Consider the following 24,373-nt stretch of genomic DNA (forward strand, 5'->3'; position numbering starts at 1 on the left):
CTTTGGGGAATTCACCCTTGTTTCGAATACTACTGATTGCTAATTAAAGCAATCGAACAAGCCTTAAACTACTAGGAATTGTAAGGAGTTATTAAAGAAAAACTTGTTTTTCCTTGAAAATTCTGTGAGACAGAAGGAACTCAGTTTCCAAAGGACTTACAGGTTTTTAAAGAAAACGCAATATTTTCCTGCCCAGCCACTCATGTCTTGCTATTGGTTTGTTACATCTAAATGCAAAGCACTGTCCCTGCTAGCCCTATAGGCAACTGTGAAACATTTCATTGTTGTTCAAGTGCAGAATGCCCTAAGAGGCAGACTGATAGACACAGTGAAGAATGAGAACTTTAGGAATCACTGCTTCTTTCCACCTGTCACAGGTTCCAATCTGCACCTTGAGAGCTCCCTTTTCCAGGTTTTGGCTGATGAGGTCTCTGGTGAGACCCCACCTGCAGTGCTGCATCCAGCCTGGGGATTCTCAGCACAGGAGGAAAATTGACCTGTTGGAGCAAGTCCAGAGGAGGGCCACCAAACTGATCTTATGAGGAAAGATTGAAAGAGTTTGGTTTGTTCAGCCCAGAAAAGAGAAGGCTTTGGAGTGATCTAATTCTGGGCTTCCTGTACCTGAGGGGAACTTAGTGGAAAGATGCGGCAAGATTCTTTACAAGAGTATGTAGTGAGAGACAAGGGGGGATAGAATTCTTCAAATTCAAAGATAGTAGGTTTATATTAGATATTAGGAAAAAATTCTTTACTGTGGGGGTAGTGAGGCACTAGAACACCTTGCCCAGGGAAATTGTGGATGCCCATCCCCTGGAAGTGTTCAAGGCCAGGTTGGATGAGTCTCTTAGTCTAGTTGAAAGTATCCTGCCAATGCATTCTATGATTCTATGATGCTTTCAATCAGATTCACTCACATGCAGTGGGTAAATCTGGTTGTTCTTTCAAATCCCACAATGATTCAAAAATATAAGCACCTACTCAGATCCCTCAAGTTCAAACTTAAACTGTCATAAGGATTTTAAAAGTTCCATTTCTAAAGAACTTGTTCAGGAAATAGATTCTCTTCATCTAACTGGAAAATATCGCCATGGCACCTGTTGTTGTATCTGCTGGGTGGTCAAGCCTTTTGCAAACCTTTCTGCTTTGATGACTTAAGTTTTAGCTTTCCTACTTTTTAGATTCTGTACTGCCTTAGTGTGTGACTGAACTTAATTAAAGTGTTAGCAAGTTCTCCTCACAGCTCAGTTAGACAAAACAATCCTTTTCCAGCTGAGAACCAAGAACACCTTTGCAGCTTCAGGCCCAAGAAGTATAAACAACAACAAACTGAGGAGAGCAAACCGGTAGGATGGGACCTCATAACCTGAAGCTGTAATTGGACAATTAACCCTGATATGTAAATGGACCAAAACTTATAAACTCATATGTGAAAACTCATGACTGGTCATCCATCTTGTGTACATCTTGAGTCCACCTTGGGTGCAGCCTCGGCCAGGCTCTTGTACTGCCCAAGATGTACCTTTAAAGCCTTTTAATAAACGCCTGCTTTATTCCTTTAACTCTGTCCAGCCTCTCTTCCAGGTCAGCCTCTCTAGGCATCAGCTTGGTGGATGATATTCTTTTGCATCCTCATGTGGAAGATCATGGGGTAGAAGGACACACACTGGACAATATTTAAAGATAATAATAATACAGATAACTAACACCAGGGATTTTTTTAGCTGGTCCTGGCTGGGAGCAGTCTGGAATAATGTAGTTTCTTCAGCCAGGTGTTTTCATCATTGGCTACTCCAGCAGCTCTCTTTTGAAGACACAATAGATAAGGACAAGCAGTTTCAAAAAGAGAGCAGTCTAGTGAAATTTCTGACCTGCTTTTTATGCTGTCTCAATTCTCACTTTGGAAGAAGGTTATTCAGCTGGCAGAAATGCAATTAAGTATGGAGTTTTAGCATTGTTTGAAGACATGATACGATATCGGAATAAATGTTGTTATTGATTTTTATTGCTACATGGTATTAAATGATATGCAAAGAAGCCATTGAAACTTTATTCCAAATGAAAAGCAGAAAAATGATTTAATAATCTCAGCTTCTTCATTTGTAGTCTTATTCCTTGAACAGAACACATTTAACTCTAACATAATATAGATTCTAGGCCCACTATAAGAACATTATTATATGAAAAGTATGATTGTATGAACATTTTATTTTAAAAATACACAGCTTTGCACAAAATCCTGAATCAGACTACAACTGCTTACACTAGTCTTGGTAAAACATTAGTCCAGCGGCAGATGTGATATATACAGAATAAGTAAGTTGGTAGCTCTTTTGGCCAACAGGTTTAGGAGCATACAACCTGCTATATTCTGATTTTCAGACTTTAAACCTATATGGTTAAAAATCAAGAGCAAACAAAAGCTTACATGGAAACAAAAGCTCTACACCTTAGAGTCTGTCCAGCAATGAAGTTTATAATTCTGCTTCATGAAGTTATCTTGTATTTTGCTCACAAAGAACTGATGGATGACTCATCTGTCCCCTTTCACACATCAAGGCCAGCAGCCAGAGTATAGGCTGTTCTTAGGGCAGAGCTGGTTTATGCATGCTGTCTAGGAGTTGTATCTGCATAAAAACCTCAAGTTCTCTGCCTTTTCTGAAAATCTATTGTCACTATAGGACATAAGTCACACTGACTCCATGTATTTCTCAGAAGGCTAGAGTGATTTATTCAAGACACGATTCCTTTATATACTATTTCCAAAGACCAATATGATTGGTGGGCAAAGTTAAAACCTCTTCAACCACATTGGCTAAACCAGAGGGTCATCAAAAAGTCCCTCCTCCAAAAAGGAATGAACAACAAAGATACAATAAAGAAAACATCTCTTTTGTATAGCGAATCGCCTGGGAAAGAAACTTCGCAAACCAACACATCCCAGGCATGAAATCAGGGCTACAATCTATTCCTTAAAAAAGAAATTAAACACTTTAAATTTGCAATGTAGATGGATCTTTAATTTTAAAAAATGGATATTGAGTATATAAGTAATACTTAACCACTCAGGATTTGAAGATGAAGGTACCAAATTTCTAGGTATTATTAAGTAACGAGGTAGCAGGGAGCATAGTTCCAATAAGGTTAAGTGATATAGCAGGGGAACAAGGTCCTTCATCACTCAGTGCTAGTGCAGGACAAAGTGTGCTATAACTACAAGATACCCCAACACTTCCATGTGTTGAGTGATAGGGCTCTCTGAGAGATGAGGATTGAATCAGCACTTCAGTGCACTAATCACACCATAACTTTGATCTCTGCCTCGTTCAAAGACCTGTGCAGAATTCATTACCAGTGGCAGAGTGCTTTGTGACCCCAGGTGAGATAATGTTCCATGCACATCTGACAAATGGTTGTCCTTTTCCTTAACTTTAGTGTAGAGCAAATGACGACTCCAACCTTTACAGAATAGCCTGTTTTTATCTCCACCTGTGGCCGAGTTCCTCAGGTATCGTGGGCATGATATGCTCACAGATACCATTTGAGCTATTCCAAACTAGGCCGAACTAGGCCTCAGGCCTGGGTCTAGTAGGCCGCAGAACGTTCAGCATACGTAGTCGCAGATAAACTTATCTGCTACTAGGAATGTGTTAAGGTATGGACACTCGCAGCATAGAGGTAATGGCACTAAGTCTCCGTAGCTACCTTAACCCTGGATTGTTTGCATGCTTCTGTATGTCCACTGCCTATCACAGTGCACCTGCTAACTGTAAACTATTCAATCTGTATAAAACCCGCCATCTTGCGGAATAAAGCGGAGTTCGTGCTGGAAACCATACTGGTTGATCTCACGTTACTCTAGTCCCCGGCTTTACCAGAGCTCGGCTTCATCCACCCACATGAATAACATTTTCAGCTAGACTTCAAGTTGTATAAAGTGTCAGGAAGGAAAAAGTACATAATATGTCAGCTGTTTGGAACTGAAAACTGAGGGAGAATCGTGGTTTCCTTGATTTGCTCACCATTCCCTGGGAGTTTCAGGATTTTAGTGCATCTCATTTCAGCTTCCATTTGTAGAAATATGGTAAAAGATAAAATAACTTTTGACAGAAAGCTTGTTATCTGCTGAGCATGAAAACTCCATGATGTATCCCAAATCAAAACAAGAATTCATTTAACCCTTTCCTCTCGTTTTATTTTTTGGAAGAAAAATTGTGAAGAATGGTAGCAATTTTTAAATTTTCTCTGCTGATGATTGCAGTTCAGAATGACACTTTATTTCATGTAGGCTATTACCTTTAGTTGTTTTTCTGAGTGAACAGTTCTGTTAGATATTACAAGACTGGCTATAGGCTGTAATTAATCCACAGAAGTCTGAAACATTTTTCAATGAAAATGCAATACACTTTAGACTGAAATAAATGTGATTGATTACAGCTTTCCTGAATACCAGTTTTTAAACTGCTGATTCTCTCTAGCAGTAGGAAAATCACCAGTTGCAACACTGCTGCAAATGTAAAGAAGTAATGGACTATTGCGTTGCTTCCTATGATATTCTGCTATACTGAAAGTAGGTCTTGGGAAAACAAGCCCACTTGCCACACAAAGCACAGCTGACAAAGAAGGAAGAACCATGTAATATCATGGATCTCACCAGGTAACTGTTTTATTCTCCAGTCAGAATTACGATGAATGGCATTTATAGGAAACTCAACACACTAGAATACAGTTTTCACAGACCTCTAATGCCTGTTAATTAACAAAAATAACAGACATTTGGGAACTATAAAGGGGATCATTGCATGCATTAGCTGAATCTGGAAATGTTTAAATGTAAAATGAGGCAGAGATCCCTGTATGTATGTGTTACTATTATGTTATTATTAGCATTTATCAATCTCTACAGCAGTCTAAGGACACCAAGGGTATATTTTAGAAAGAATGAGTAAGGAATTGGTGAAAGAGAGGAACAAGGAGAAAGAGGGATAGGATAGAGATAGTCTTTTTTTCTAAAACATCTTCCTGCCAGAAAACACTGTACAGGGCATTCCAAAGCTGCTGCCAAGTTAAAAATAAATGGGCCAGAGCAGACGTAATTTTCATGACAGCCATTTGCTGCTGAATACACAAGTCTGTTTCTCTGTAGTATGAAATGTTCTATGGAGTGAAGCAGCAGTGCTTACAGACAGAGGGAGTCAGGATTCACAAACCAGAGCCATGTTGTTTGCTAACTTTTTTACATGATCTGAGATATCAGACACTTTAATCTTTATCTGTCTATCCTCAGCAAGTCCCATTCTAGTTAATTTCTGACTAAAGCCATACTTATTTACAGAATATTCTCAAAGAGGACATGAGGTGGCCAATGATTGTCCCCCGAGAGACAACATAGTGTGATAAATAACAAGCAAAATGAAAAACTGCTTATGACAAGAGAAAATAGGATTTGAGCTCCACACCTGCTGTTTCAGGCAAAGGTATTGGTTTTTTTTTTTAACAATTAAGGGTGTCATCATGGGAAATGGTACATAAGTAAACAGCAGAATTCCCAAAGCCTGGCTGTGTAGTAGGATTAAACACTCCCTCCCAAGGGAAGTAAACATGTTTGAAAAATCTTACTCATATTATGAGAGAGAAATTGACTTAAAATGTCAACTGGAAATATAAAATAACTATGCCACAAAAATAACTAGTCATTCATTCAACTATTTCATACATACATCCAAATATAAGCAAGTCTAGAGGTGTTTAAAAGTTCTTTTTGGTCAAGTGACCAAACACTAAGTACTAAACAGACAACCTTCAAGTGTACCTACATGCTCCCTCTTTTTATTTCCAATCTCTCTTGTTTTGAGTAGAACCAGAAACAGAAAGTCCCAGAAGAAAAAAAAAGTGTTGAACATTGTTTTTTAAACTTGAGTAAAAGTTCCATTTTATCAAAGTTCAATTTTCATTTCACTCATTCTATTTATTCTTGATGCTAGAAATAAAAGATAGAAGAGAAATAAACACCGATCAGCTGTTGAATAATAATTATTTTCATACTCCTACATATAACTGTTATCATCAAGTGGTAACTCATAACTCTTAAGCAGTAGGAAATTAAACATTGTAATCTAGGATAAATCTTCTAAGAATGGAGACTTATTCTCAGATTTCTGGGGACTGTATTTTTTTTAGAATTTTGTAATTAATACTAACATTCTTCTCACGAGCCATCTGGGATCCATTGTTTCAGTTCTCTGGTCTTCCACACTATTTACAGGCACAGCTTCAGGCAGGCAGATGTTATGCAGCTCAAGCCATACATTTTTAATTTACTGATAGCAGCATTTCCTTAGGTGACATGCTGTAGACTTTTTTCCCCTCTTTTACATTAATTAGTTTTTGTTTGCAAGGTACACTGAAATAACAATGACCTTCCAGTTTGCCTGTTCTCTATGTGTTGTCTATTAGTAGACACAGAAAACATATAGGAATGATAAACTGTGAACGATTTTTACTTTCACATTTAGTTTGACTTCCCAAATTTCCAGCCATTTAAAAATGTCTGTATCTTACTCATGTCTGAGGCACAGTGCATAAACTGTTACGGTGTTTTGTGAGCAAAGTCTTCAGTAAACTGTCTCCAGATAAACAGATGAAAATAGTCAAAGTAGAAAATCAGCTCTTTCATCGTCCTTTCTCATTGTTGTAACTAAGTCATAAACCCTCCTCTCCCTCTCTCCTCCTATAGATGTACTTGAAAAGATAAAGCTAACCAAGAGCCAGAACCAGTGGAAACCAGGGTCATGGCAAATGATGCTGCCTGGATTATAGGTACTGAGCTAAAGTAATTAGTTTTCAGAAAATCTCGAGTGGTAATTACACAAGGTCTGTGACTGTGAATACAGGAGATTGGCTGAAGGGAAATAAAATAGGAAAATATTGTAGAGGGAATTGAGGAGATAAATGTTTGTGGAGGAAACTGAATTTGCCTGTGAGATGCTGGAGAAAGTTCTCTAGTATCTGGATTCATGGAGATATCTTGGAGGGAAATGGAAAACCTGTGATTCCAGTTTTAGAAATATTCTTTTGGAGCCTGAGAAGCTGATATGTTTGCTGTGGAGAGACTGAAATAATTTTAAGTGCTCTGTATTTTCATTATTAAGATGATTAGGTAAATGTGTTCACTTGGATTCAGAGAATTCCTCAACAAACCTACTAGAGAGGGAAGCAATACTTTGAATTCAGCACATTTCAGACATAAACTGCAACCAACAGAAAGTTCCAGAAGGGCAGAGTCCATCTGAAATGGTGGCTCTGTACACGCTCCATGGCGATGCATGGTGGTGATCTTCACGCAAAAGGACAAGCTGTTTGTGACACTTTCAGTGAGTACAGCTGTCCAGAAACCAGGAAACATTGTGTCTACCACAAATGCCCCCGGTTCCATCTGGGGAAATCTATCTGCTTAATGGTGTGAGACCTCTGGTGGGCTTCTGTCCTGTTTTGGTTGATTCCTTATATGTTCAGCCCTACTGAAACATAGCAAGGAGGTGCCATGTACTTCTGAGCTGGCACCATGGAAATCAGCTCCCAGCCACTCCCACAGCCCACCTGCACCACAGGCTTGTACTTCTGACCTTATGTAAATCTCATGAAAAGGTAAGGGCCACACTTAAACCATTTCCTTTGTAGCTACTAGAAACCTCAAGTGTGGCAGTGAAGTACTCTGTCTTGAGAGAACAAAGCAAAAAGTGAGAGACGGCAGAAAAAAGGCTTCCACATGCTGGCAGTGTTAGTGGAAATAAAATCACTCCTGGAGGCCTGGCAAGATTGGGTGTTCATTTTAAAACATCATAAAATTAATGACTTTGACATGGAAGAGAGATGAAGAGCAATCTAGCTTTCTGGGGGGAAAGGGGAGCTTACTCTGCAATCTGGTCAGATCTTGGAAATAAACAAAGAAAAAGGGATGAGGGAAACATGAGTTTTCAATTACAACTTGAAGTCAGAAATTTTGTCAAAGACAGATAAATGGGAGTAGTAGGAGGTTTTTTAACACTGTATTTCAACCACACTTGTTGGAGACCAAGACTGAGTTTAAATCCTTTTGTTCATTCTTTTGATTACAGCTTAAAAATACCTATATTTTAATATCATCTTATGATGAATTTTCTTTGTAACTTTTTTTAGCTAAAAGAACAAACTGTAGTGTAATTTTCACCAGAAATTCATTTATGACCACAAGGTAATTTGAAATTTTGCAAAATTTGTGTAGTTTTTACTATTTAATTTTTGTGAATTTTGCTCTTCATCTGTATCTGACTTGCACTGTCAAGTTCTTAGAAGGTGGTAATGAAATTTAATAAGCATTTCCAATCAGCATTTATTTTATGCAGTCAAAGCCCCAAGAAGCAAATGAGAGAGCTAATATATCCTGTAACACTGTAACACAATTGTGCAGAATTATGGGTTTCAATTTCCTGATCCAATGATTACATCAAACAAAGAAAAAATGTTTATATTGCCACTCAGATTATTCAGCTGAAAGCCATTTATCAAACATAGCAGATAATCAAACATCAGGAACACTAGCTTATAAATCTCCTACTAGCACTGCCCCTGTGGAAAACAAATGTTTCCCTGGTTGGATGCCAAGTTTACAGCACACTACAGTCAGCCTTGCAATACAGAGTAGGCACAGAGGGGAAACCTGGCATAACACAATGCCAAAGAAAGTTCATTTTTAGGACAGGTGCTGACTGGATTTTGCACCATGTGGATCCACAGAATCATAGAATGGTTCACATTGGAAGTGACCTTTAAGATTATCTAGTTCACTCCCTTGCCATGGGCAGGGATGCCCCTTGCTAGACAAGTTTGAGGTATAGGTTATATAGGTTAAGGTACATATTAACATGTTCATATTAAATATACTGTAAAACAGTCACGAAAAGCAAAAACTACTCATCAGAAACAACAGCATTTTCCCACTGAAAAACTGAGCTTGTGTTTGCTGGAAAGAAAAAGTTTTATGGTCTAGTGTTGTTTCCTATCTCAAAGGAGCCATTTTGAAAATACTTTGTGTTTATAAGACAAGTAATCCCAGCACCTTTTCTCTTGTATAACAAATCTTGTTACTCCTAAATGAGGTGATGAGAGAAGACAAGGATAATATAAGAACACCTATTTGATGGACAGTGTCAGAGCAATCATCAACTTTATTCTCTCCTTTCCCAATGAGTTTATTTCAGAGATGACAAAATGCAGTTACTAAACTAATAGATGAAAAAACAAGGCCAGAATGTGCTGTGGTCCTGTCACTGAAGGCTGAGAAACACTCAAGCTCTCAGTGAAAATGAAGATCAGTGTCAGAAAAAGCAAGTGTACTTCCCATGTGATCTGAGCCCATTTTGCTCACCTGACAAGAAAACACTGTATTTAGTAAAATGCATGCACTAGCTCCCATGGAACTTTATCCAGGTGGATAGTCACTAACAAGTACTCAAGGAATTGTGCTCCAAAAGATAGAAAATAATTTTAGGAAGTATACTTCCAGTCAGTCTTCTCAATGACAAATGCATTCCCTTTGCCTAGTGTATTCTACGAAATAGTGCTGTTTCATTCACTTTATTTAGCAAATGCCTTGTGAATGACAGAGCATTTTCCCTGTCACATTTACTTTTACAAGGCTGACTCTTGGTTACCAATTAGAACTGGTTAAAGGCCTCAAAATGTATGTGTATTACTAGCCAAACAAATAAATATATAGTAATCATCTTTGAGTAATCTTTTCCATGGCTTACAATGATTGATAAACTCAAAGGAACCAAAGCAATGGGACAACACCCAATTCCTGATTTGAAGTGCTACTTAATCCAGGAAATATTTGTCTACAGAGATACATTTTGAAGGAGAGATCATAATGAGGCTGAAGGGTTGTATATGAGGTTTCAATTGTCTATTTTGGTGTGAGATCCCACAGCACACTTTGAAAATGATGGGGAATGTTGTCATATGCCTTGCTGAAACTTGGCTTAATTATTTTCTGACTGTTGTCTTAATGTTGTGCTGGGATGGCAAAGAACTGAACCTGTGTATCCTCAGAAAATTATTGTGTGTTATTTTTGCATGGTGATTATGATGGTTGATGAAAATTTTCTGAAATGGTTTTCTCTGGTTAATGCTGTTAAGAAAATTGTACTATACTGAATTTTGTGATGGATTTTTCTGATGTGAAAGAAGTCATAAAGATGTAGTGATAGGACTAGGGGGAATAACTCCCAACAGAAAGAGAGTAGGTCTAGATTAGATATTAGGAAGAAATTTTTACTTTGGGGGTGGTGAACAGGTGGCCCAGAAAAATTGTGAATGCCCCATGCCTGGAACTGTTCAAGGCCAGGCTGGATTGGGCTTTGAGGGACCTGATTTAGTGGAAGGTGTCCCTGCCCATAACATGGGAGCTGCTTGGTAATCTTCGAGTCTACTTCCAACCCAAACCATTTTATGATTCTATGTTTTACTTTGGTAGTGGAAATGTCAAGGTTATTGGCAGTCCAACTTTTTACAAGCAAAAAGATTACCTTACCAAGGGACCATGTGGCTGGCTCTAATTTTGTATTAATATTTGTTTTGTGCTCTATATTATTGTGTTTTATTGGTGCTTTTATAAGGCTAATGTGAGGGGAAGAGGACACTAGCAAATCAAGTCACACAGAACTCTGCAAGAATTAAGGGATATTCAAATAAGAGTAACAGGATATTCAAATAAGGGTAACAGCTCAGCTATTTCCTCTCTTAGCCTATTCCCCACACAGGAGGCTCTACCTGAAGGGGCTTCATAAAAAGTCAAGGGACAATCTAGGTTCATCCTGGTCTGGCTTCTGCTAAATCCAGGAATGGTTCAAAGAACTGCACAATGTGAAAGGAGGTTTTTGGACTCTACTTGTTTTGGCTTCTAGTGCCTCATGTAAACTGCTGAGAACAAAACTCTTTTCAGTGGCTCCTGCTTCTTCCCCTTCAATCTTTCTAAGGAGTGTCCTTGCAGAACAAAGAAATGCTTCTCCCTTCTTTCCTACCAGAGGAATCAGATTTCCAAGGGTCTTGCCAGAGATTTTTTTTCTTATTTGAGAAGAATTTCTTGGAGATGTCTAATTCATAAATGTGAGGTGAAATAGAAATAAGGACTGAACCAGCAAAAGAGAAACAAGCATTATATTACAGTATTTCTTCCCAGGAAAAGTGCAGACTAGGTTAGAGCTAATCGTAGATTTGCTTCTGATTTTCAAATATTTCATTTTATCCTATCATATGCTGAATGGCATAAGTACATTAATAAGAAAGTACTGATAGAACTTTCTGCACTTGATAAAATCTGATTAGATGTGGACAGATAGCCATCTTCTTTCAACTAATTTGAACGTATTTTTCATTTATTTGAAATAAATTTTAGTCTGGCTGACTTCACAGCGTTGCTGTGCCCTGTTGAACAGGAATGGCTTTTACCCCAGAGTCAGAGCTAGAACTGTATCACACATTTTGACTGTAGAGGCTACAGAGGCTACAGAGGCAGAGGCAACAGGGTCTGGCAGAGACTGTGAGGCCTGGGGAGATAACCTGTTCTCTTCTGGGAGCTCAGGTCCCCTGTGAGCAGGCTGTAACCTGCTCCTGTGGGTGTGTGCAGGGTGAGCAGCAGTAAGGACACCAGGAGATGAGCTCAGCTGTGGTCTTTGTGCCTTCCGAGCCTGCTGAGCTGGAGCATTCCAGAGAGCAGGGAGAGGTCAGGTCATGCTTTGTACTCCTTTGCTGGGGTGTTATAAATGTTATTTCTGCTTTGAAATGAAAACGCTTTGGTATCCCTTGAACAGTAGTCTGTGCAGAAGATATGTGGAAAAGCCTGCAGGGGCAGAAAAAGACACATGGTGTTATATTGTATTATTTGAGGAAAAGAAGGGGTAACGACACACATACACAGGGTGTCAGAGGATGGAGAGACTTCCTTTAGGTTTTTCATATTTTAGTATACTGCTAAGTGATTTTAGGATAAAAGGAACAGTATAAATATCACATGCAGTGTTATTATTACTTTTGTTATTTTCCTCTGACATCCCCAACATTGATGTACAGTCTGAAAAGTAAAAATGAATTACAAACTATGCTATACCAATATCTGAGGTATAATTGCATTCTGTGTCTATTTTACACTACATTTGAACAATTTTGAGGATGCCAACCTTCAGGATGTAAAACTGTGCTATTTTACCATTGGAAGTATATGTTGTGTTTGTAGATAAGAGAGACAAGAGTATCCCAGGAGTTAGCATTTAAAAGAATTAAGGTTGTTGCTGGATCATAGCCCTTCTCTGTAACTGTGCCCAACTCCTCAGAGTTATCTAGCCCTATGGAATACAAACAGGACCAGAAGAGATGTCTCATGTGCTGTGTTACAACAGGCAGAGGAGCCTGGGCTCCTACACAGCTTTTGGAAACTGCTGTGTTCCTAGGGGTGCTGTTTGTGGGTGAGGTGACTCACAGCACACAGCCCGACAAAAGCCACACAAGGATTTGTGCTATTTTGAAAGCTGAGAAGAACAGTAACTTGACCGCGTTTTTTTGGAAAAAGCAAAGCTGGTATCTGTTTGGGAGTGCCCCAGAATCTCCAGCTACCTTGTTAAGGAGTGCAGCTCTCGGTGGTCTCACTTGTAAATTGGAACTGGTGGACCTTCGCAGCTTGTTGACAGTCAGCCTCAGGATGGCTACTGGTGATATCATCCCACTGCCCTAAGGGGTCAGAGGTGACAAGCCCAACAGTTTATAGTCCTATTAACTGCCAAAACTGCATAAGAAAAAGTATAGTGTTATTTTAAGAGAAGGCCAGTACATGCTTTAACTTGAGTGTTCGAGTGCTGTGTCACAGAAACCAGACTTCACTCTACTGAGCTTTTCTAATATTCACAGTTTCTTGAATTTAATAAAGTTCTGAATTTTACTGAGTATTGGTGTAGTGCTGGGTCCTTGAGGGCAGTGCAAACAGGATCGCAGTCTTAATGTAATAAAGTACTTGAGAGAGAGTAGATTCAAATCTATGTGTGCACTGTGCTTTGCTGTGTGAGACCCCGGAAAGGTTGGACTGCAAACAGTGAAGTGGAAGAGAACGTGATTTCACGAGAAGAGCAAACACCATGGTTGGGGACTGCTTGCAACAGTTTCACCTGGTGTAAAGAGATCTTTCTTGCACAGAAAAGCTTTTTACTTTGGTAGATGAAGTCTGTGTTGGAAGAGGTCTTCTAACCAGCAAAGCAGTTCTTCCTGAAAAATGGCATTAAAAGTTTAATTTCAACTAGGCAACCAACAAATAGAATGGACTGGTTCACAACACTATTAGAATTGTTCTGGAGGTTATGATGGCAAATATTGTGGTTTTTGCTTGAACATAGACCTTCAATCTTCAGCCATCTCATTCAAATGTTGCATATTTTCATGTAAACAATGACTTAATGAAAAGTATGTTTTGCATAAAACACTATACATTTTTGAAAACATGTTCTCATGGAGTATCATGTAGAAAAAAATCTAAACATTTTGGTCATAGTTTTTGACTTTCAAATTATCTTTCAGAAAGTATTTAATACTTTTCGTATATATTTTAGAAGTCTTTTAAAATGCAAAAGCTAGTAAAACTTTTAAATCTTTAGAAATCAAATGCTTAAATTTTGGCCCTTTTTTTCGGCAGAACTTCTTCAACAACAAACTCATAGCTATTTTCTTCCCTTCATTTTCTGAGTGTAAAACAAAACCAAAAAGTTCAAACCACATTGTGATCAGAAGACTATTGTTAAATTGCAATTCTTTTCGCCACTCAGTTATTGATACAAATTCAAGCTATAAATGATGTCATGTCAATTATGAAGTAAGCAGCTTAATTCAAAGCTTTTAGATATGCAAGCATATATATTATATATATGTATATATATAAATATAAAACTTATTTTCTTCTGCTTAACGTTTTGGTCATATCATGAGTGTTGCATTTACTCAGAGAAGCATCTCTGGCACAAGGTTTGTAATGTGCTCTAGATTCCTGTCTCAGCCTACTTAGTGAAGAAAATACTTTTGCCAGTCTGATAGTATCTAATTACAGAGCCAAGGGGTGCATAATTCAGCAGAACCCTCTGAGATGTTGAAAGATGATATTGTGAGGCAGAGAAGGGTATATCAGCCCTTGATTTAGGTCACACAAGCAATTCAGTACTGCATGAACAACATGTCCAGTGTTATACCTGAACATAGTAAAAACCTTTAAAAATGTCATGTGTGATTAAGCATTTTAGCTTTTATCAAAGTACTACAACAGCTAATTTTTTTTCATTTATTATTTTGTTCTTTAAAAGAATCAAATGTAAATTTGTGGGTGATGCTTTAATTGAAATTAATGATCTATGCATGTAAATATATGCATGTAAATAGCTGTTCTTTCCAACCGATGGGGTTAAATCATGATTATACTTTTTCTAGAGAGGATTAAAAAAATGCCATGACTACTTTGGTAGTGTTGCTCTCACAGTTTTCTTTTGCAAACAAATAAAAATGAGATTAACGTCATGAGTACAGGATTCTTCTCACTGATGGACTTGTCTGTTTAGTTGTTTGCAGACATGGTCATAGACAAAGGTTTTCAAAAACCAGATTTCACCACTGGTTTAGGAACAATCACTTTATTCCCCAAGGGATAGCAGTGGTCCTTACACTACATGCAGAAAAGCATTAGCTTGGACCACTAATAGCTATTAGTCATGCTGCAAAAAGATTAATGTTAAGGGTTTTGGCCAAAAGATAAAAAGCCACTCAAAATCAGCAAGGCAGACAAAAATGTTGTAAAATATATTAAAGAAAATACATAGTGTTTAGAGAATGATTCATGGCAAGTATACTGAAGAATTAATTTAGTATTGTTATTCAGTAGTTAATTTTATAAATTCCCCCTACAAACAGAAGAGAAAGATTTGCTCAGACTGGCTGGACTGGTCAGTGCCAAGGTAACTATGAGACCAAAAGAAAAACATAGACACTTCTGCTGCTGCCTCAGCTGCAGCTGGACCCAAAGTCAGGGATAAGATATAGGGGTGCAAGTCTGAACCCAGAGATATTTGTGAGAGATTCATGGTATTTATCTGGCTTTCAGAAGCACTATGGAAACACCTGACTGTTGTACTTTTTTTGCAGAGTTACTGAGAAGTCTCTTATTATTGTCAAGGCAACTTGTCATAGAGAAAGAGTAAATTCTCAAAGACATGTTTTAGGAGTGTGATTCTCAAATGTTCCATATTCCTGAAGCTCTAGTAATATACAACAGGTTTTTTTTTTATAGACACTCCAAAATTTTCAAACAACTTAGAGATTCACATATTCTGTAATTTGTGAAAACAAAACAACATTTTTTGTACAGTTCCACTGACTACTGGAATTTCTTCTAAAAAAGGTTCAGAATGTCTCATTTCAGTGACCTTCTTTCTGTTTTGTCTTTTTTTTTTTTTTTTTTGTCATAATTTTCGTGGTTTTATTTCTACATTTGCCTACTATTCTTTCTCTCTCAGTATCCTGACATTTTATGTTTTGGTTTATCATCTGGTTTTGGTTAGTTCTGTATTTTCAGCCCTTTTTCAGTCCCCAGCATCCCTTCATTTTGTTGCTCATCTGCTTGCTCTATTATGCCTTCTCTTTTTCATCAGCAATTTCTTCCTTTCTTTTGCGGTGTCACTTGATAATGAGCTCACAAATTTACCTTCATGGAAGACATCGCTCAAGATTTGCCCACTTGGGTATTATATTTAGTTGCAACCATGTCAGATGGATGCCAGTGGGAGGGCAGAGGGATAGATTACCCCAGGCTGTACATCAGGACCAAGATGGACAGGACTGTGAACAAACTGGTCTAGTGGGAGCTGTCCCTGCTCATGGCAGGCGTGTTGAAAGTAGGTGATCCTTAAGGTCCCTTACAGCCCAAATCATTCAATGATTCTGTGATTCTGTGATTTGCCAAAGCCCTGACTGACCTGATAAAGAAGTCTGGGAAAAAGTCAGGAACAAAGTAAGTAACGTTGTGGCTTTTTCATGTTCAATCATGAACAGGATTGAACTGGTGAAGCAACTGCTTTTTCTCTCTAGACAGGGAAAAAAAAAAGGCAGCTGTTTCTTAGGCTGGAAGTGGCAGCTCTGCTGCGAAGTGATGCAGGTCATGCTGCTGCTGCTGCTGGCTGTTTGAAGGTCTCAAGAAAAATGGAAGCTCTTCAGGCTGAGGCAGTAAAGCAGACTGTGTCCTTAGACTCTTGAAGAGGTGGTAACATTGGGCTGTTAAACTAAGAGCTGTAAAAGGTGTAGAGGATTGCTACTAAAGCAACTAAAGTATTTCCTCCTGAAAACCCTTCCTTGGCAGTCTTTCCATGTAGGCACTTTCTCAGAAGCACAGCCCTGGCCCCGTGCACAGGGTTTCCTGTGACATGGATGTGAATATGACACATGTGAATATGACACAGTAGTTGCCACCTTAGGCCAAATGGTATCCATAAATGTTGCCTATAATCAAAAGAGAACAATCCTTGCAAGAGTATTAGAACAGTAAAGTAAAAAGCAGACCTTTATTTGGTAGCTTCTAGGTGTCCCAGTGGTGATGGGCACACCTGGCTGGGTTTCTACAATTTTTATAAGGTTAATTAATTAGGATACTTGATGGTACATCCAATAGGAGATTCAGTTGCCCCAGTAACCCAGCCCTGGATCAACCCCTTGGAGCTGATCCAAAGGCTTTTCTGCCTCACTTCTTGTTATGACTTCTCAGATTCTGGTTGGAAAACAAAATGTTCTTCCTGTAGGCCATTTTCCTGACAATAAGACTAAACAGTATTTCAGGAATGTATTATAAGGTTAATTTATTGTTCTAATATCTAAGAAAAGGGTAGGAAAAGGACTGCAGCTACAGCCATGGATTAGCTATCTAAACAGCTACAAATATATGAAAAATATATGAAAAAGCTTAGGGATCATAAGCTTCTTGCTTCAATGAGAATTCCACCTACAAGGAGTAAAATAAGTGGTTAATGCCCATTGCTCCAAATCTTTTGGTACATTAATCTGTCCAACTTCCACAGCTTTATTAAAGTTTTTTCATGCCCATTAACCAGAGAATAGCCTTCTGTTTAGTTTCACCTAGAGTTTTATGTGTATTTGTGAGTTAGATGAGGTGATTTTTACTTCAAGTTTGCAAAGCAAAATTGTAAAAATTCATTTTCTAAAGTGTCTTTCTTTTCATTTGTTTACTTAGCTTGTTATTTGTTATGCTTTTGCCACAGTTTCAACCTAGGAAGGAAAAGCACAGTGTTTACTGGTTTACTTCACGAGTGTATTCTGGTAATTAAATATTACACTTTGCAGCCTTTATATTGCTTAGAAAAATAAGAAATAACAATAGATTATTATAAACACCCTGTTGTTCATTACCAATGTGGTTTTCAGACATATGACAAGAAAGATTTCTTTCGATGGTAAAGTCCTTGCAAGGACTGGTTGTGTACATTTATAGCACAGAAAACAAGGTTTTTATCAAAATTTCCCTGAAGAATTGTTTAATCAATGTCCTTGAGACTTCTTTGCAGGGCAAGCAATGGTATTTCTTCATGGCCACATTAGGAAAAAAGAAAGGAATAAACATAAAAGGACTCTTTGTACACCCCTTCCACTTGGTATCTTTCGGATCACTTTACAACTTTCCATTTTTCCATCTCTTCAGCTGCTTATTTGTATGCTGTAGGGACACCACAGTCCTGATGCTTCACTAGATAATGACTGTCTGTACCTCTGCTGCCAGCCTCTGGTGTCTGGGAACAAGCAGCATTAGAGATTAGAGCTACGGACGAACAAGAGCTTCCATCCTGTTGAATAGTTTCGCACTTCAAAATGTATTGTCACTCCAAAGAGGAAGAAATGAGGAGTATGTGAGATTTTCTATTTAAGTAATATTTTAAGAACTTTTGGTTGCTTATGAAAACAACAAACTCCTCTTCCTTCAAGCAATCCATGTGTGGTTACTAAAATATTTTGCAGTATTTATGTAGAGTACTTGTCTTTTACACAGAGAATGAGCTAATTCTCTCACTTGGGATGTGTGAACAATATGCTGGAGGAGAGTCAGTGCTGCAGGAGCAGTATAACAGATTTTCAACCTAGAAAACTGGCTGCAGAAAAATAGCCCATTTTCATAAAAATTGTTCCTGAAATTGAATTTCTGACACCCATTCTCAGAGAAAAAATACCTATCTATCACAACACGGTTCCTTTCCTGAATAGGAGATGGAAGCCATGGCTACATATATTGGTGTTGGCAATTACATTTCCAGTGTTCTGTCAGTGATCTGTGAAATGCATTCTTTTCCTGAGGACTCTTTTCTATATGAAGAACCTTGGACACACCTCTCTAAGGACAATATATTTTCCAAGGATTTTTTTTTGTATTTAGGTAGTAAGATAAATCATGACTGGTTATATCACAAAATATGCATTGGCATCTGCCAAATTTAACAACTATGTTTTTATAGTTAATTCATGAGATAGGTAAAATTTATCTATTCACCCATCAACGTTCATTTTCCATACAGTGCTACAGTGTAGTAAAGGTATCTTTGCTTTTTATTTTCTAAACCTGTGTTTTAGCTCCTGGGATTAAATAATTAAATATAATTTGTTGAATACAATGGATAATTTGAAAGTTTGGAAATGCACCCTTTTAAAAAGCTGGGATTTTATTTACATATTTGAACGTAATATCTTTGTTTAGAAGAATGATTCTCAGGCTTCTTGAAAATCTATCACACTCTCTTGGGTAAATTAATCCCTGTAGTATTTACACTATCTAATTGTTGTCATCCTAGAGAGAAAAGAAACAGCACAAATTTTTACATTTTGAAAAGTGGGGTAAAAAACAAACTCTGAATTGTAGTGTGAAACTTTTTCCAGCTAGCTGCAGTAGGTTTTTGATTGGACATTGACTACACAAAACATATACTTTTTAATTGTTGTTCGGATGTTAGAGGAATTTGTATGGGAACTACATTAAAAATTAGGGGTACATCTATACTTTTTGCTGTCATAATCTATTTCAACATGGAAACCTAAAGAATTCTAAGTTAGTGTTTGGTCATGGGCACACTAAGGCTTAGCTTAGGCTCTTGTCTAGAAGCAGATTGTCAACAACACCTAAGCTAACAAGTTTAGTCTTAGTCTGAGTACTATCAGACTCTGTGCAAACACAAGTAACTGTATCAACAGAACATGGACAGACATCAGCAGAACAGCGTCAATTTATTCACATTTGGAAGTCCACCAGGATCTAAAATATATCTGTTTCTTGAAAATATATGTTGACTCACCATTTCTAAGACTTTCCTAAAAAGTCAAGTTGTACCTTACTTAAACAATTTAAATTGCCTTCAATTGTTGTTTTCAAGAACTTTCTTCTTCGTGTTCCATCTTCATATTTCAAAAAAGTTGAATGTTGGATTGTGTTTTTCGGATGTTCTTTTTCATTTTTTAAAAAATAATTTTACTTTAATTTTAATTTAATAATTTTAGGTAAAATTACTCAATACTTGGAAGATATTAACCCTTTGCCTAATGTAATGGGAACTATTTTTTTTCCAGGTCTCAACAGTCCCAGAGTTTGGCCGCATAGTAATTTATACCACCAGTCTTCGTGTGGTGAGAACCACTTTTGAAAGGTGCGAACTGGTTAGAAAGATATTTCAAAATCACAGAGTTAAGTTTGAAGAAAAAAACATTGCTCTGAACAGTGATTATGGAAAAGAACTAGATGAAAGATGCAGAAGAGTCTGCGAAGTTCCCTCACTCCCTGTTGTGTTTATTGATGGCCATTATCTTGGGGTAAGTAAAGCACAAACCTATGTTCTATTTAACAGCTGGGAAGAGCGGAGGAAAATCTTGATAAATGAGAAGGAGGATTTTTAGAAAATTGCCTAAAAAGCTGCAGTGATTGTAACAAGCTAAGACAGAAATCCTTTTGTAGTATGCACTGTGCAGATCCTCACTGATAAGTTTGATCTGAAGATGCAAAAGATAACGAGGGAGTGACTACCAGGAGGGGAGTAAGAGGCAATAATACATCTAAGATATTATCTTTTTCTTAAAAAATATCTTATTTGATAGTTGATACCATGAAAATTTAGAGGAATTGTTATTTTTTCCTTATGAGAACCTTTATGTATGATTGACCCAGGAAGATGATTAATGATATCTGTGTTGTGTAAGAGAGTAACATTTTGGGGTGTCAGACTTCAAATATACATTGAATTTTAGATGATGTATTCTGTATCAAGATCTGTAATCAACTGAATATATTTTAGATATAAAATTGGTTAATATTTACTTTTTGAAAACCTGGCTGTAGAAGAGAGATAGGAGCCCAACACTGCCCAATTCTAAGGCATAAACTCCAAATGGAAAACTAAAATCCCTATTTGTACAATACAATTCTAGGTCTAGAAGCCTACTGACATTCGAATTCACCTTTTCATTGAACCTGTGTTTTTGAAATGTATTTCTCATCGATAGAAAAAAAATTCAAAAGAAAAAGATTCTGGAAAGTGGCACAAAGCAAACATTTTGAAAATCAGGGAAGGTATTTGTCTTGAATGGTGTAAAGCTAGCAATTAGCACCAACTGCGAGGCTGTGATTTGTGAAGGCAAACTATATTTAAACACAGTGAGGTTACTGTGTTTGCAGCACTTAAAGCTTTCATTCTCACAAAACCTTTAAGTAACAAAATGCAGTGTAACCAACAATCAGGGATAATAAATATTGAGCCTGTATGTGCACTTTCTCCTTTTTTTCTCCATCCCTTCCAAGCTTTCTGTGTGTTCTGCATGAGTTAGGCTTCCCTGAGCACTATAATTAATATATTTGCTGTCATAGGCCTCGCCGGACCACTAGAGCAGATGTAGAACCACCTGAGTGAAGAATATTAACAAACAGTGATTTTTACTTCATTAGAAGTAGAATATGCTTTTGTCAAAAATTTGATTTATAGAGTTCTCCAGCAGCCAGGAGTGAAAGTGCTACATTCAAGAGAAGTTTCAACAGGAGCCAGGCGAAGATTTGCTCATCTAATTATTATGTTAAAAGTGTGAGCAGTGAGTTATGATTGACTCCAAGAAAATCTCAGTCCACATATGACCAATTTGTCAAAAGAATTCAGATAAGATACTGGAACTGATTAAATAAATTATTTGCTTAATTGTAAGAAACAGCTGGATACAGTCATTTTGGCATGATGGATGGCCCATTAAGTCACTGTCAGTTGGGGGTTTTGTTTGTTTGTTTGTTTAAAAGATTGTGAGAAATTTGTTTTCTAAAAGAGGAGTGACAGTGTAAAAAACAATAAAATCTCATTAAAACTCTCTAAGTAATGTATAAGATTTTTTGGAGAGGTAAAGGCAAGTGAATTAGGAAGACAGCTTTCTATGGAAGAGACAAATCTACGTCTTATAGGTAAAGAAAAATGAAATAATTTAGTGCTCTGATCTAGAGACATTTTTTTGCAGCAAGGCAACTACACTTACATCATTTAGCACAAGAAAACTAAAAGCATTGGGCTGCTAGCAACCAGGAAAACCCCCAGATTTGGGACATGTTTTGCTGCGTCTTTTCCTTTCTCTCTTTTTTTTTTTTCATAAATTGGTGAGACACAGTGTAGTAAATTGGAGCAAAATTTTGTTTTATGAGAGGATTAAGAGTGGCATTATTTGTGGAAAAGGAGCTTTGCAGGAGGGAGCAGTGTGTGAGACAGCCCCTGTGCTCACAGAGGGCTCATGGCAGCCACTGCCTCACCCCTCCTCCTGCAGGAGCTTTGTGCCTTCCATGCTCTCTAGAAATTATCATCATGGGACGCACTGCTGCTTGCTGCAGCTCCACTCTGGGGGGTTTTAGCTGAGAGGTGCTTCAGCTTGTTGAGAAAGCCACGTTCACTGTGAGCAGGGCTAACTTGGGCAGCGCTCTGTGGCTGGCAGGGCAGTGAGGAAGGAAGCCCCAGGATGAGCCTGCCACTTGCCCTGGCAAGGGACCTGTGTGCACTCCTTCTGTTTGGTAAATATGGCAAACCCCACTATTTTATGGCAATTATTTCTCTGTATTTATATGTCTTCACAAGAGAATTTGAAATTCTTTCATTTAGAGAAATGAGGAGGGGTGCATGTTGAGAAGGTCTGGCAACGGAGTATTCATCCCCCAGCTCTGTCAATTCACTGTCAGAGGACAGTGCATGGTGACCCCAAGGCAGTATGATGGCTGGAACATGTGCTAGCCTTATGGTTCATTAAAAAAATGAAACTAGTACTCATTTCATTGAGAACTGATTACAGAATTTGGTGTTGTTGGCAACAGTGGATATCTCTATAATGTTTTTTATAATGATTAACTTCTGCTATGCAAATGAAACACAGAAATCCCAAAGCTGGGTGTGTCAGTAAATAAATCATGCAATATTTTCCTCTTTTTTTCTATCTCTTTTCTTTTTTTCTTGTTGAATATTTATTGCCTAAAAAATCTCTCCCTGAAGGAGATTGCATGTAGCAGTACAAAGGAGACTCTATATTGAGCTATACAGCTTTCAATGAGTCATAAGGAGAAAAAACCCCAACCCTGAAATAAAATATGAACAGTTTTGAAAGGTTAAAGATTATTCTTAATGAGATAAAAGTAACAAAAGCACCAATCCCCAGCATATGTGCATCTGATAAGAGTATATTGTACCCATGCTATTCAGAAGCACGGACAAAGTTGTTTGAGCACTGCAGGTTGTGGGAATAAATATTCACAGTGCTGTGGAATTTATCATTGTCTGCACAGGGGCAATGAAACAATTCCATGACTTGGGCAGAAGCAATAAAAAAAATCATATCTAGCCCCTGTCAAGGAAAGCACTGCTTTCTGCAATACAGCAGGGCTTTTAATCTTCACATTTTTTTCAGGACTGAACCATTGTATTTCTTGACACACATTTTCTAAATATCAGTCTGTCAGGAAATTGCTGTTTCTTTCAGCTGCATGCTCTTTACTGGCTGATCTAATCCCTTTTTTTCACCTGAGGTTGTCTCCATCTGAAATGGAATTATGCCATCTGGTGGGATACCAGTGCAGAATAAGAAATTACTTCCAGAAAAAAGTCACTCAGAAAAAAATAATGGAGCATTCCTTTACTCTTAAAAAGGCATTCAGAATTGTTAAAGGTTTGTGTTATGCAAAGACTCACTCTCCAGAAGGGATGCAAATAAAATAGACAAGTCATTCTTTGTAAATATGTTAACTCACAGCATAATATTTTAAAAATACATGTATTTTCTTTTTCTGATTGAATTCCAGCATTCACTTGCCATACAAGCCTCCTTGATTTTTTCAGATATGTGAATTTAAGACTGTTTTTTCTGAAGAAAATATCTCCTGTTTAGTTTTCCCAGCTATGATGAATCCAAAACAGCATGAGATTTATAGTAACATTATTTTACACATTGGTTATAATCCTCTCCAAAGAATGATGAGACTGTTTTTGTAACTGACTTTAAGAAAATACATATGTAATTTTTTTTTTTTTTTTTTTTTGGAACAGGAATTACCAGTTGCTGATTTCTTTAGCTGATTTAGATTTTTGCTGTTTTCCAGTGACCATATATATTTAGTAGCTCTCTATAGACTCCATGTTTTGTTAAATATATTTTTCTGGTATTCGCTTGATGGGAGGAAATGAATGGCTCTGTGACAATAAAATTATGATGTAATTATTACATTCAGTCACCTAGCCTTTTTCCATTTCTTTCCTCCATTTTGCAGTTTAACATGTCAGGAAATGCAACTTCAATTGCTTTTTACACATCCACCTTTCCCACTCCTTGCATATACCAGCAGCCAGAGTTTGTGGTGCTGATCCTGTACTGCAGTGCCAATTTTCCCAGTTTGTGGGCAGATCCCTGGGCAGTGACTTGTACCCTCTGTGTGTCTGCTGCCAAGGGGCCCCTGCCTGTCGTGCTGCAGGCTGCAGGGAGTGTGAGCTGTGGGCAGAGGCAGGGCACTCACAGCCCAGCTCCTCAGAGCATCACAGCCAGGGGCAGGGCCAGGGAGGGTGGGCTGTGTGAGTGCATTCCTGCTGCCTCAACAAGAGGCCTTGCTTGTGTGCTCAGCAAAAGAGCAAACAGGGCATGCAATTAATCTGCACTGCAAATGTGTCCACAAGAGGGGTGTTGCAGGGCCTTGATAATTTTGCTCAGCATGTAAGGAATGGTGGGGAAGAGAGGTTGCTTCCCAAAACCTGCAAGTGGTCAAGTAAAGCCAAATGCA

At 37.9% G+C, this 24,373-nt stretch overlaps 1 protein-coding gene across 1 annotated transcript in view; it reads left to right on the plus strand.

Annotated features, from left to right (window-relative positions):
- The window catches only part of GRXCR1 (glutaredoxin and cysteine rich domain containing 1), a 39,684-nt gene that overhangs the window by 9,849 nt on the left and 5,462 nt on the right, over positions 1–24,373 (plus strand). The window contains exon 2 of the mRNA XM_063401205.1: positions 19,672–19,911. Within this exon, the coding sequence (XP_063257275.1) occupies positions 19,672–19,911 (240 nt within the window). The remainder of the gene's footprint in view (positions 1–19,671; positions 19,912–24,373) is intronic.

This window comes from Prinia subflava, chromosome 7 (assembly GCF_021018805.1).
Source record: "Prinia subflava isolate CZ2003 ecotype Zambia chromosome 7, Cam_Psub_1.2, whole genome shotgun sequence".
In the NCBI taxonomy this organism is placed as follows: domain Eukaryota; kingdom Metazoa; phylum Chordata; class Aves; order Passeriformes; family Cisticolidae; genus Prinia; species Prinia subflava.